Below are 12,394 nucleotides of genomic sequence, written 5' to 3'. Positions count from 1 at the left end.
GATCCCAATATCTTTGCAACCTGATGGTTTTAACCTTTGATATTTCAAACTTAGATTATTTTATCTATAAGTATTAATAGTTTGAAATATCTAAGGTCTACGACATTGGGTTACAAAGATATAGATATTAGAAAATCAGAGTTTGTGGCAAAAACACAATTCCTTTATCTCAAGTTTAATAATTATGATTCAGGGGTTTACACGTACAGAAAAGGTTTTAATTATTCTGTTCAATAAATCAATAAATTAACGAATTAGAAAATAAAATTGTTTAAAATATATATTTTAAAATCACCACGTGGTGGCAAATTGTTATATTTCCCAGAATTTAAAAACAAAATCAAATATTTTCAACAATATTATTCTCCATTGAAAAATTTTGATAATTTCAGGGAATATAGTCCAACAGTCCACAGTCCACAGCTCCCATAGGAAGTTCGGAATTTTAGAATTTAAAAAAATATAAAAACAGAGGGACGGAACCTTTTATTTTGACGGAAGTTCGAGCAAGTATTTTCAGTCCCTCATCCCTCCTCTTTCGGGTTTTATTAGGTCAACCGTATACTGGGTACACTAGTTAGGCTGGTACGGTAAATACTAGACCGGCATCCTTGTATCTAGTTGGATCATGCTACTTTTTAACAAATGTGGTTTACGGATTCCAACTTGTTCAGGCTTGTGGTTCGGAAGTTTAAAGCTTCGATCAATTAAAGATGATTGGTCGAATCTCTTCACGATCAGAAATTTGATTAATTAGGTCATAGAACAATTAAGATAACAGATAGGACACTATATGTCGTCTTTTCAAGATGTATGTTTGTTTCGTTCACAATAACCCTGAGGCAGAAGCCCAAAGGAGTTACGAGTAATCATCGTAGAACAGGCTCAGAGAGTAAGCCTATTATACGCTTGTTAAATAAAGGTTAACTGCTTGACTCAATGTTTACTGCTTGAATCAATGTTTACTGCTTGAATAAAGGTTTACTGCTTGAATAAAGGTTTACTGCTTGAATGAAGGTTTACTGCTTGAATTAAGGTTTACTGCTTGAATAAAGGTTTACTTCTTGAATAAAGGTTTACTGATTGAATAAAGGTTTACTGCTTGAAAATAAAGGTTTACTGCTTGAATAAAGGTTTACTGCTTGAATAATAAAGGTTTACTGCTTGAATAAAGGTTTACTGCTTGAATAAAGGTTTACTGCTTGAATACAGGTTTACTGTTTGAATAAAGGTTTACTGCTTGAATCAATGTTTACTGCTTGAATAAATATTTAAACGGTATCTCTGCTTGTATAATATTTTACTAGAAATCCTACCATGAACATTGTAAAAAGAACGAAGAATTCCTATTTTAGAAATAAATGCTGTAAATATTGGCATGTACATTCTTATCCTCTAGTTTGTGGTCTTTGGAGACTAATATATAGCAAGATAAAGGACTGTATAAGATAAATATTGGCATGTACATTCTTATCCTCGAGTTTGTGGTCTTTGGAGACTAATATATAGCAAGATAAAGGACTGTATAAGATAAATATTGGCATGTACATTCTTATCCTCGAGTTTGTGGTCTTTGGAGACTAATATATAGCAAGATAAAGGACTGTATTGGCATGTACATTCTTATCCTCGAGTTTGTGGTCTTTGGAGACTAATATATAGCAAGATAAAGGACTGTATAAGATAAATATTGGCATGTACATTCTTATCCTCGAGTTTGTGGTCTTTGGAGACTAACATATAGCAAGATAAAGGGCTGTAAGATAAATTGTCAAACTACCTTTTTTAACCCATACTCATTTCATATAGAGGAAATGCAACTTTTTTTCTTAACTTTAGCAATAAAGGTTGCAGTTTATATCCTTTAAAGAAAAGTAGAAGAATACTCTTGTGAATGCATTTAAATGATTATTCATGAAATCACATTTGAATGAGTATTGCCGACAGAAAACATAAACAAACAATATTTTTTTTTTTGGAGAGGGGGCAAAAATTATATTTGTAAACATTACCAAAGTGTTTGAAGTGTAATTTTTGAATAAAAGTTTTCTTTCTAATTGTTTGATGTTATTCAAAGATAAAGTAAAATATTGTAATTATTACTCGCATATATTTACGCTGAAGTTGTTATAACTGATAGAGAAATGTCTGGAAGATCTCTGTTTTAAATCAGAATTGTAAGCACTTGATAAATTTAATGATCTTGTTAAATGTTGTTAAATTTTGACTAAATTATAAAAGCTGAAAAAGCTGACGACAATTAATAATACTTGAATAAGGATCTGATTACTCACCTCAAACTCTAATCTATTATCCTTATATCATAGTAACCTGATGTGGTTGACCTTTTATCTTTCTGCAAGAGATCAAATAATCAAAGTTTTACATATCAATGGTTTACGCCATCAAGTTGTGTATGTTTAGGAAATAAAAAATTTGAGTTGAAGGCTTTTTAACAGTTCTGTGTGGGTTAGGTTAGGATTTGAAAATAACTCACCAGAACTACAGAGAGTGGTAGATTGCTACTGTTCACTAGAACCTCCTTAGTTTCATCAAAATCAGTAACTCCACCATCAGTTATTAGCAGGACTATTGTATACTCATCCACCTATACAGAGCAAGACTATACTCATCCACATATACAGAGTAGGACTATACTCATCCACCTATACAGAGTAGGACTATTACATACCCATCCACCTATACAGAGTAGGACTATTGTATACTCATCCACCTATACAGAGCAAGACTATACTCATCCACATATACAGAGTAGGACTATACTCATCCACATATACAGAGTAGGACTATACTCATCCACCTATACAGAGTAGGACTATTACATACCCATCCACCTATACGGAGTAGGACTATACTAATCCACCTATACAGAGTAGGACTAATGTATACTCATCCACCTATACAAAGTAGGACTATTGTATACTCATCCACCTATACAGAGTAGGACTATACTCATCCACCTATACAAAGTAGGACTATACTCATCCACCTTTACAGAGTAGGACTATACTCATCCACCTATACAGAGTAGGACTATTGTGTACTCATCCACCTATACAGAGTAGGACTATACTCATCCACCTATACAGAGTACTCATCCACCTATACAGAGTAGGACTATACTCATCCACCTATACAGAGTAGGACTATACTCATCCACCCATACAGAGTAGGACTATACTCATCCACCTATACTAAGTAGGACTTTACTCATCCACCTATACAGAGCACACTATAAACTTCAGTTAATTCGAAGTACCGGACTAGGAAGCTAGTACTGCAGTATTACATATTGACTACATACACCAAATGAATCATCATCTTCTTGTGAGATTATTGTTAGTAGGACTTTAAATACATTAATTACAATATAGTAAGCTATTGCTTAATTATGAAGATATACCATCTATTTGAGAAAAAAAAAACAATTTATGTAGTAAACGATAATGTCGAATAGAAATCCTTTGTGGTTAACCATATTTATTGAGTTTGTATGCTAGACATTTTTCACTCAACTCCGACAGTTTGAGGAAATATATAAATCTTTAAAGAAAAGTTGAAAACCACATTTCCGATGGCAGGTTCTATTTCGTAGTTCAGAAACTTCAAGTAATATATTTTCTAAAGTTTTACATTTTCGTTTCACTTGTATTTTAACTAATCATAGACTTAAAGGGTTGTGAACTGGGTAACAAAAATGTACGATAAATACAATAAAAGGGAGAGTTTAGATTCTATTTCAAGAGATCCTCAATTTATAAAGTGGTATGTAAGCTTCCCAAGTTCCCAACGCAAGGATCCTTTAAACATTAGCCTGATCATCAACGAGTACTTCACTGAATCATGCTTTTAGCTAAAATGCACGGCGTTAAATATGTCCTGCATTTTTTAGCCCACCGCCGGTTCCCTCAAAACATGTCCGCCTATTTGGTCCAGCCGTTTGGCCATCTAACGAACATTTATTGATTCGCTGTCACAAAATCAGATTTTTTAACCCCAATATCGTTGCAACCTGATAGTATACACCTTTAATATTTCAGATTGAGACTATTTTAGCTTCAAGGATTAATAGTTTGAAATCTCAAAGGTCTTTAACATGGGTTGCGAAGATAAAGGGGTTAGAGAATCAATTTCTTTGAACACATTAGCGGAGATAGATTTTCTGCATAACATGAAAGATGAAAGTAGACTCAGTACTATTAGAAGTTTGAAGTTGAGCTAAACAAGTTAAAAGAACTTGCAGCAGTATGCTTGACAAAAAGACCCGAGATGAAAACTTGTATTGAAGACCCTTAATCCCAATTGCTAAATCTCTGTATCCAATTTGGACACTTTTGATTTTTTTTCTTAATCATTTCTTTTGGATATCCATGCTGGATTTCTATCCTTAATCACGCGAAACATTTCTCGAATTCTGATTGGCTGTTCGGTTTTGTTCTATCGACACTCTGATTGGTTGCATTTTAGATACTTTCCTGGATAGTAAATTTATCTTAGGATTAAATTAATCTTATAGAGGAGATCAAGCATTGTTTTCAGATCCGATTAGTGAAAACCCTTGGCCAATTTTTTAAAAACTTCCTATTTCGCTTCCACACGAATCATTGATTAAGTTGAATAAAATCTGCTACAGGGCCTACAGCCATGAGAAAAAAAATCGCTTCTTTGTGTAGTTTGATCAGAGAAAGTACAAGGTTACCCACATAGAATGAGTCATTAATGACAACCTCAAACGATTAAAATATTCTACTATTACTTTTGTACTTAATCAAGTTTTGAAAACATTATACACCAATAAGAAGATTTTCTGTGCAAAGATATTTCCGCTTGGTTAAACCAATATTTGACATATTAATATTACTCCTTATTTGTCAGATAATCCTACAAAACGAGACAAAAATATCTCGTTATTTTGCATATTTTTGACAGAAAAACAAAAAAAAATATTTTTTATTTTATTTTCTCTCAAATGTTATAAAATAAGTATCAAGGTATAAAATATCAAACCCAGTGGGTAGTAAATTGCCTCTGAGGCCGTTTATACATAATATATCGAATACATTGCATTTAATTCTATTTCAGTTGTTTTATAGTTTATGTTTTACTTTTAACATGAAACTGTAATTATTATTATGTTTGTTTGTTGTTTGTTGGAATCAAATAAACGTGAAACAGATCAACCCATAAGGAATTGAGTCTTTGCCACAAACTCAAATGTTCTAATCCCTATATCTTTACAACCTGATGATGGAATCCTTTGATATTTCAAACTAGATCATCGGGGTGAAAAGAAAATCAGAGTTTGTGGCAAAGACGCAATTATTTTTTCAGTAGCAACTCACTTTCTGAAATTATTATCCTGAAACTTTCATATATCTTTGCGACCTGATGGTGTAAACCTGTCATATTTCAAACTAAGATTATTTACTCTAAATGAATTTAAAGTTTGAAATATCAAAGGTCTGCTACGCTGCAAAGATGGATTAGAAAATCAGAATTTTTATGAAAATATTTTTTATTTAAATGCTTCCAACCTCTTCCTCACTGCAGAACTGATCAACTGTATACTGGAATAGATCACTGTAGCGGGTTGGCTCTGACAATTTCACTAAATAAATAATATACACTTCACATAAAGATATATTGAACCACAGTCATTGCTAATGGCAATGTCTACGTATTGGAAAAATGCAGTGTTAGGATTCAGAGGTAAAATATTTGTTGGAGTTTTTTATTTTAAAATTCTATTTATTTAATGAGCAAATTTTTATTTTACAAGAGATGAAAACGAAAACTAGCCAATCAATCAATCAATCTTTCTGACATTACATCTTGTGTCTAGAACCAATTATGAGTGATTTAATAAAAAGCAAACTTATAAAGTAAACAGTTCTGAAGCGTGTAAAAACATAAGATTCTTGTGGAGCCTTTCAAAAGTAAAAATACCCCAGTAATTGCGTCTTTGCCACAAACTCAAATTTTATAATCCTCATATCTTTGCAACCTGATGGTATAAATCTATGATATTTTAAAGTTAGATTAACTGAATTTAAAGATTTCACACTTTGAAATATTTAAGGTTTGCGACATTTGGTAGCAAAGATATGGATTAGAAAAAAAGGTTTGTTGCAAAGTTAAAACGAACCAAAAACAAAGATAAAATACCTTGTTTAAGTGTGATTTTATAATTATCAATAAGATCTTCTACTCCTCTGCAATAAGGACTCCTGGAGTTCCCATTCAGCGGGAAGCAGTGAGAGACGACTCCACCTATATTAGCTCCGAACCCCAAACCCAGGAGTTTCTTATCTGAAAACAAACCTAGAGTTAATGTGAATCAATTCTCTAGGAATGGTTCCAGATCAGTAGGACCTCCATTAACAAACTATTTCCCCATTAGAGGAAAAAGAAAAGATTTTTCTAGTTTTCTGAAGTGCTCTCTGAGTAATAAGATAAGAAGATAGTGTAGTGGGAACCTGAGTGTTGACTAAGTTCTAGAATTAAACTTTTAAAGAGAAGAATTTCCTTGGTTCAAGTTCTCTCACCATAGTCGTAATCCTGAAGTATCTCAGCAACTGTCCTGATAGCGGCGGTATACGCATTCTCTCCTGTTCTAAAATAAGAGGCTTTATCATATATATTTGTTGAAATACAAGAGATAGGAGAAGAAATTCCACCTCTGACCTTCCATTCTACTCAATATTCACTCCTACCCTTCCATCCTCCTTCATATCCATCCATTTTATCCTACTCTAAATCAATCCCTACCCTTCAATTCTACTCCATATCCACCCCTACCCTTCCATCCTTCTCCATATCCACCCCTACCCTTCCATCCTACTCCATATCCACTCCTACCCTTCCATCCTACTCCATATCCACTCCTACCCTTCCACCCTACTCCGTATCCACCCTTCCATCTTTCTCCATATCCACCCTTCCATCCTACTGCATATTCCACTCCTACCCTTCCATCCTACTCCATATCCACCCCTACCCTTCCATCCTTCTCCATATCCACCCTTCAATCCTACTGCATATTCCACCCTACCCTTCCATCCTACTCCATATCCACCCCTACCCTTCCATCCTACTCCATATCCACCCTTACCCTTCCATCCTACTCCATATCCACCCCTACCGTCCCATCCTACTCCATATCTACCCCTACCCTTCCATTTTAATTCAAATTCACCCTTCCATCCTACTGCATATTCCACCCTACCCTTCCATCCTACTCCATATCCACCCCTACCCCCTACCTTTTGTCAATTGAATGAAGTGAATGGGTTGAGTTCGGATCTCCGTTACTACTTGTCATATCAACTCCAACCACTAGGTTCAATCTTACTCCACCTCGGATATAATCCAGGAAAGTGGAATCCTGAAAAAATCACATTTGAAGCAACCAGAGCCGAGAAGTTAAATTACACAGCTCATCAGTTATGGTTAAAGTGTTAAGCTTTGCAATCTTTCAAAAATGTTTTGCTCTGAACTCAGAATCTCATGAGAATTCTTTTTTCCATCAGAATTCCTCTGTTTCTAAAACTATTTGATCTTGGTCAAAATATTCTCATTGTTTGATCTTGTAAATCATCCTGGAATAAAATAATTTTTCCTGTTCAATTTTATTTTTTCTTCTTGCTTCTTGTTTTTTTTTTGTTTCTACACTTTGAGACCTTTCCAAATAGTTGTTTTAACATATTTTTGGAACAGGTAGGAGAGAGATAAGGAGGTTTGATCTTTTTAGAATTAAAAAAGAAAAATATTCAGAAAATAAAATATTCTTTTGATCTGGGTGCACCATTAACCATTAGTAGAGCCATTTTTATTTAAACAATAAAAACCTTTCAAAATCCTAATCTATTGAAAACTTTTAGTAAAGTTTACTTCGCAAAACAGAGTTGGAACTGGTTCAACTTTCTTCTTTTTATAATTGCAACTAGTTTTTATTAGATCATACCTGTTCAATAGACACGGTTTTTAGCACGATCTGTCCAGAATTAACATATCCTCTCTTCTTCTCAACCTTCTTCTTGTTTACTAGATCATACTAAACATAAACATGATGCTATTTATCTACCTTCTTCTTGTTTACTAGATCATACTAAACATAAACATGATGCTAGTTATCTACCTTCTTCTTGTTTACTAGATCATACTAAACATAAACATAATGGTAGTTATCAACCTTCTTCTTGTTTACTAGATCATACTAAACATAAACATGATGGTAGTTATCTACCTTCTTCTTGTTTACTAGATCATACTAAGCATAAACATAATGGTAGTTATCTACCTTCTTCTTGTGTACTAGATCATACTAAACATAAACATTATGGTATTTATCTACCTTCTTCTTGTTTACTAGATCCTACTAAACATAAACATAATGGTAGTTATCTACCTTCTTCTTGTTTACTAGATCATACTAAACATAAACATAATGGTAGTTATCTACCTTCTTCTTGTTTACTAGATCATATTAAGCATAAACATAATGGTAGTTATCAACCTTCTTCTTGTTTACTAGATCACACTAAACATAAACATGATGTTAGTTATCAACCTTCTTCTTGTTTACTAGATCACACTAAACATAAACATGATGGTAGTTATCTACCTTCTTCTTGTTTACTAGATCATACTAAACATAAACATGATGTCAACTTTTTCCAGTCTTAAACTTTAACAGTTATAGTTTAAAAAAGTACTGTTAACAAGCTTGTTACCAAACTAACTATTTAAATTTCCGATCCCCAATAAGCAACAAAAACAAACTGTAGTTTTACTGGAAAATGAAGAAGACCAATACTTGATTTCCTGAGCTGGGAACTGGGATATTGAGAATTGAGATCAATGGTTGATCTCGATCCGTAACCGTACCCCGTCAGGGATCCTTAAATCAAAAGTGCTTACAGTGTATATCGAGAACAAGAGATCGGGATTATGACTATCCAACACAATAGTTGCCAGCTCTGGTTCTAGTTTTTCTTGCTTGATAAGATTTTGTTGTCGTACAGTACAAAGTACTTCCCCTTTCTGATACATGTACTGCCTCTATCTGGTACAACGCACTGCCCCTACCTGGTACAACGTACTGTCCCTACCTGGTACAACGTTCTGCCCTTACCCACTGCAAACTAAGATGTGCAAGCTCTCACGCACAACTTTTTCCGTATTTGGTAAATAACTACTTTTACGCTTAAGCTAGAAACCAGCGGTTTATATGACTAGGGATAAAAAAGTACAAGTGGTTGGGTAAGGTACCAAAGGACAAGGAGCTGCGCCACTTTAAAGTTAGGTTGTCAATATATGTGATGATTAACTATTAGAGTTGTCTATATCTCAGTGTACCTGGTACAATGTACTGTCCCTACCTGTACAATCTGGAAACCTTCTCCCTCTGACAGTTCGTCTAGGTTTGTTGTACAGTCTCCAATAAAATCATGACCTCCGTCGGCATCCCAGTTATACACCTCTATCCTAGAATATATATCCTAGTTATACACCTCTATCCTAGAATATATATCCTAGTTATACATCTCTATCCTAGAATATATATCCTAGTTATACATCTCTATCCTAGAATATATATCCTAGTTATACACCTCTATCCTAGAATAAATATCCTAGTTATACATCTCTATCCTAGAATATACAAGACATTTCTTATATGATATTTGATAAAGATGGTTTACATTTACGGATATTATTTGAAATATCTTTTTAAATTCATGATAGAAAAGTTATAATTTACATATTTAAAACTCAGATTATTGTATCTCACAGAACTTAAAGTTTGAAATATCAAAGATCTTCTTCAACATTAAGTTCTAAGAAACAAGTTATCATGTATTAAAATGTAGTTTTGTAGCATGCGATATTCTTCTTCATATTCATCAATTAAATTATATTATTATTGAGATTTTTTAATCTGAATTTTCCTAAAATCGGTTATTTTCGTGTTTCATGTGTTTTATCTTGTTTTGTTAACAACCTTTATATAGTAGACAAGTAGACATAATAGAATTACAAGATTTAGAACAAAATTCAGGAGTTATATATAATTTTCTAAAATCATGAAAAAAATGTTTGAAAATTAAGATGTTATAACGAAAATTGTGATAAAATTTGTTTTAAAATTTTAAATTGCTCACACAACAAAACATTTGGCTGAACCCTAAACTAATATCAAATTTACCAATCACGGAAATAAAATAATGTTTTATAAAAATATAATTTTAATAATCTCATTTCTTCACATTTAGCTGATCATGGTTTAAAATAGAAATTCTAATTATTAAATAGAAATTACAAAAAAATAAATCCGTGCCACAAAGGTGCTATGACAAAAAAAAGATCATAAAAATGAATGAAAGAAACATTCTTGACCACATATCTTTTGTTATCAGGGTCTTTAATTAAGTTTTTGTTCTGCATTTCAAATCCCTATTTAATCCATTGTTGTCAAAAATACACCAAATGTTCGCGGATTTTTCTGTCTAAATCTGCGCATACAAAAAAAAGTCGAATTTTTTTTCAAGTTAAATATTTTTATTTAGACTTGTCTCAAACAAACAAACAAATTGGATACAAAAAAACAGACACCCAGACAAGCAAAGTTTATCCTAGAAGATGTGGAGATAGATGTAGATATTTAAAAAGTTTTGTTACAGTTTTAATTAGTAAACTCACCAGAGCTACAAACTTTTAAATGTCTAGACGGAATGAGTTGTGAGATTAATATATCTCAGTGATCCAATCCTCGAAGTTTTGACCAATATTATGAATTGGAAAAATCAAATGATCTAAAATTGGTTTGTTGAACAGTTGATATTTAGCGAGTAAACACTGAGCTTAACTCAATCTTCTATTTTAAAGTTCCTAGCTACAGGTTAGATTTATATTCAATTTAAAAAAATTTGAATTATTTTACCTCAAAGGTCTGTTCCAGTCTCCTCCACACAACTTAGCAGCATCCAGGGTTACAGGCTTCCAGTCAGGGTTCGCGGTATTCTTAATTATTATTTTTATAAAAAAGGATCGCTGTATTAAACATGTGTTCCCTGTATTCTTAATAATGTTATTCGTTCAACAGGGTTCCCTGTATTCTTTATAAATATTTTGGTTAAACAGGGTTCCCTGTATTCTTGATAAATATTTTGGTTATACAGGGTTTCCTGTGTTCTTAATAATGAGTATGAGTGAAGAATATGAATGAAGAGTATGAATGAAGAGTATGAATGAAGAGTATTAGTAAAGAGTATGAATGAAGAGTATGAATGAAGAGTATGAATGAAGAGTATGAATGAAGAGTACGAATAAAGAGAATGAGTGAAGAGTATGAATGAAGAGAATGAATGAAGAGTATGAATGAAGAGTATGAATGAATGATTGATAGATAGATACCATCTGTTGCATTTATCTTGAAGTAATGATAGATTATGTTACAAGATTTCTCCGAAAAATGGTAATTTTAGAAGATTTACTTTAACATACGCCAAAGAGGTCGAAAGTTTTGAATTAATCCTTTAAAAAAACCTTAATCCGTATCTCCGTAGTAGTGCGCGACGGATTAACTTTTTTTTAATAGATTACTGACATTCTGACCAATCAGAATTAATAAATAAATTGATCTTGACCAATAGGATATCGCGAAAATACGAGTCAGTTGTTTTTCACGGATTAAGCACTTATCACTTCCAAAAGAAGTTTCGGTGTGTGTACATCGATTACAGAGTTCAGTTGTAAAATAATAGAGTCTTGGCCACAAACTCAAATGTTTTAAAATATTTATCTTTACAACCTGATGGTTTAAACCTTTAATATTTTAAACTTAGATTACTGGATCTAACACAATTTGTGAATAAAGTTAAATGCAAACAAAATTAGTTTTTGTTTTCTGCATTTCAAATTGTCACTTTGAAGTTTATAATTCTATTTTATTCACTTTACTGATCGAGATAAGATAAGATAAAGTTTATTGCTAAAATACATGTATCTGTATACAGAACGAGTTTACAATTACAAATTGATGATTATATTAACAGTACAAGTATAAAGCAATTAGGTGGAAAATAGCTCTTGTCTGTTTTGATTATTTTTTTCCACCTAATTTCAATAATGATAATAACACATTTCAATTAAATAGATTTAAGGAGAACTATTAGAGATCCGAGTCCATTAGCGCCTGATCCAATCAGGCGCTAATGGACATATGTTTGTTGTCTATTCTGAACCAATAGAAATTGAATGGCGTTAACATCTATCTTTCTATCTATCTCATTATCCAATTAGAGATAAATCCTTATATCGGCGCTATAACAGTAAATGGAAATATTTACTTCTACTGAAACTATATAGATCTCTC

General features: G+C 32.6%; 1 protein-coding gene across 1 annotated transcript in view; it reads right to left on the bottom strand.

The window, feature by feature from the left end:
- The window catches only part of LOC111714921 (copine-9), a gene marked incomplete in the record, with an annotated part of 46,834 nt that overhangs the window by 3,617 nt on the left and 30,823 nt on the right, over positions 1-12,394 (bottom strand). Inside the window, 8 exon segments of the mRNA XM_023490158.1 lie at positions 2,498-2,608; positions 5,556-5,629; positions 6,187-6,330; positions 6,567-6,634; positions 7,284-7,405; positions 7,985-8,074; positions 9,402-9,507; positions 10,961-11,040. Of these exon segments, the coding sequence (XP_023345926.1) occupies positions 2,498-2,608; positions 5,556-5,629; positions 6,187-6,330; positions 6,567-6,634; positions 7,284-7,405; positions 7,985-8,074; positions 9,402-9,507; positions 10,961-11,040 (795 nt within the window).

The sequence above is a fragment of the Eurytemora carolleeae genome, unplaced genomic scaffold (genome assembly GCF_000591075.1).
Source record: "Eurytemora carolleeae unplaced genomic scaffold, Eaff_2.0 scaffold120, whole genome shotgun sequence".
NCBI classification, from domain to species: domain Eukaryota; kingdom Metazoa; phylum Arthropoda; class Copepoda; order Calanoida; family Temoridae; genus Eurytemora; species Eurytemora carolleeae.
This window is presented reverse-complemented; position numbering and strand designations above follow the sequence as displayed.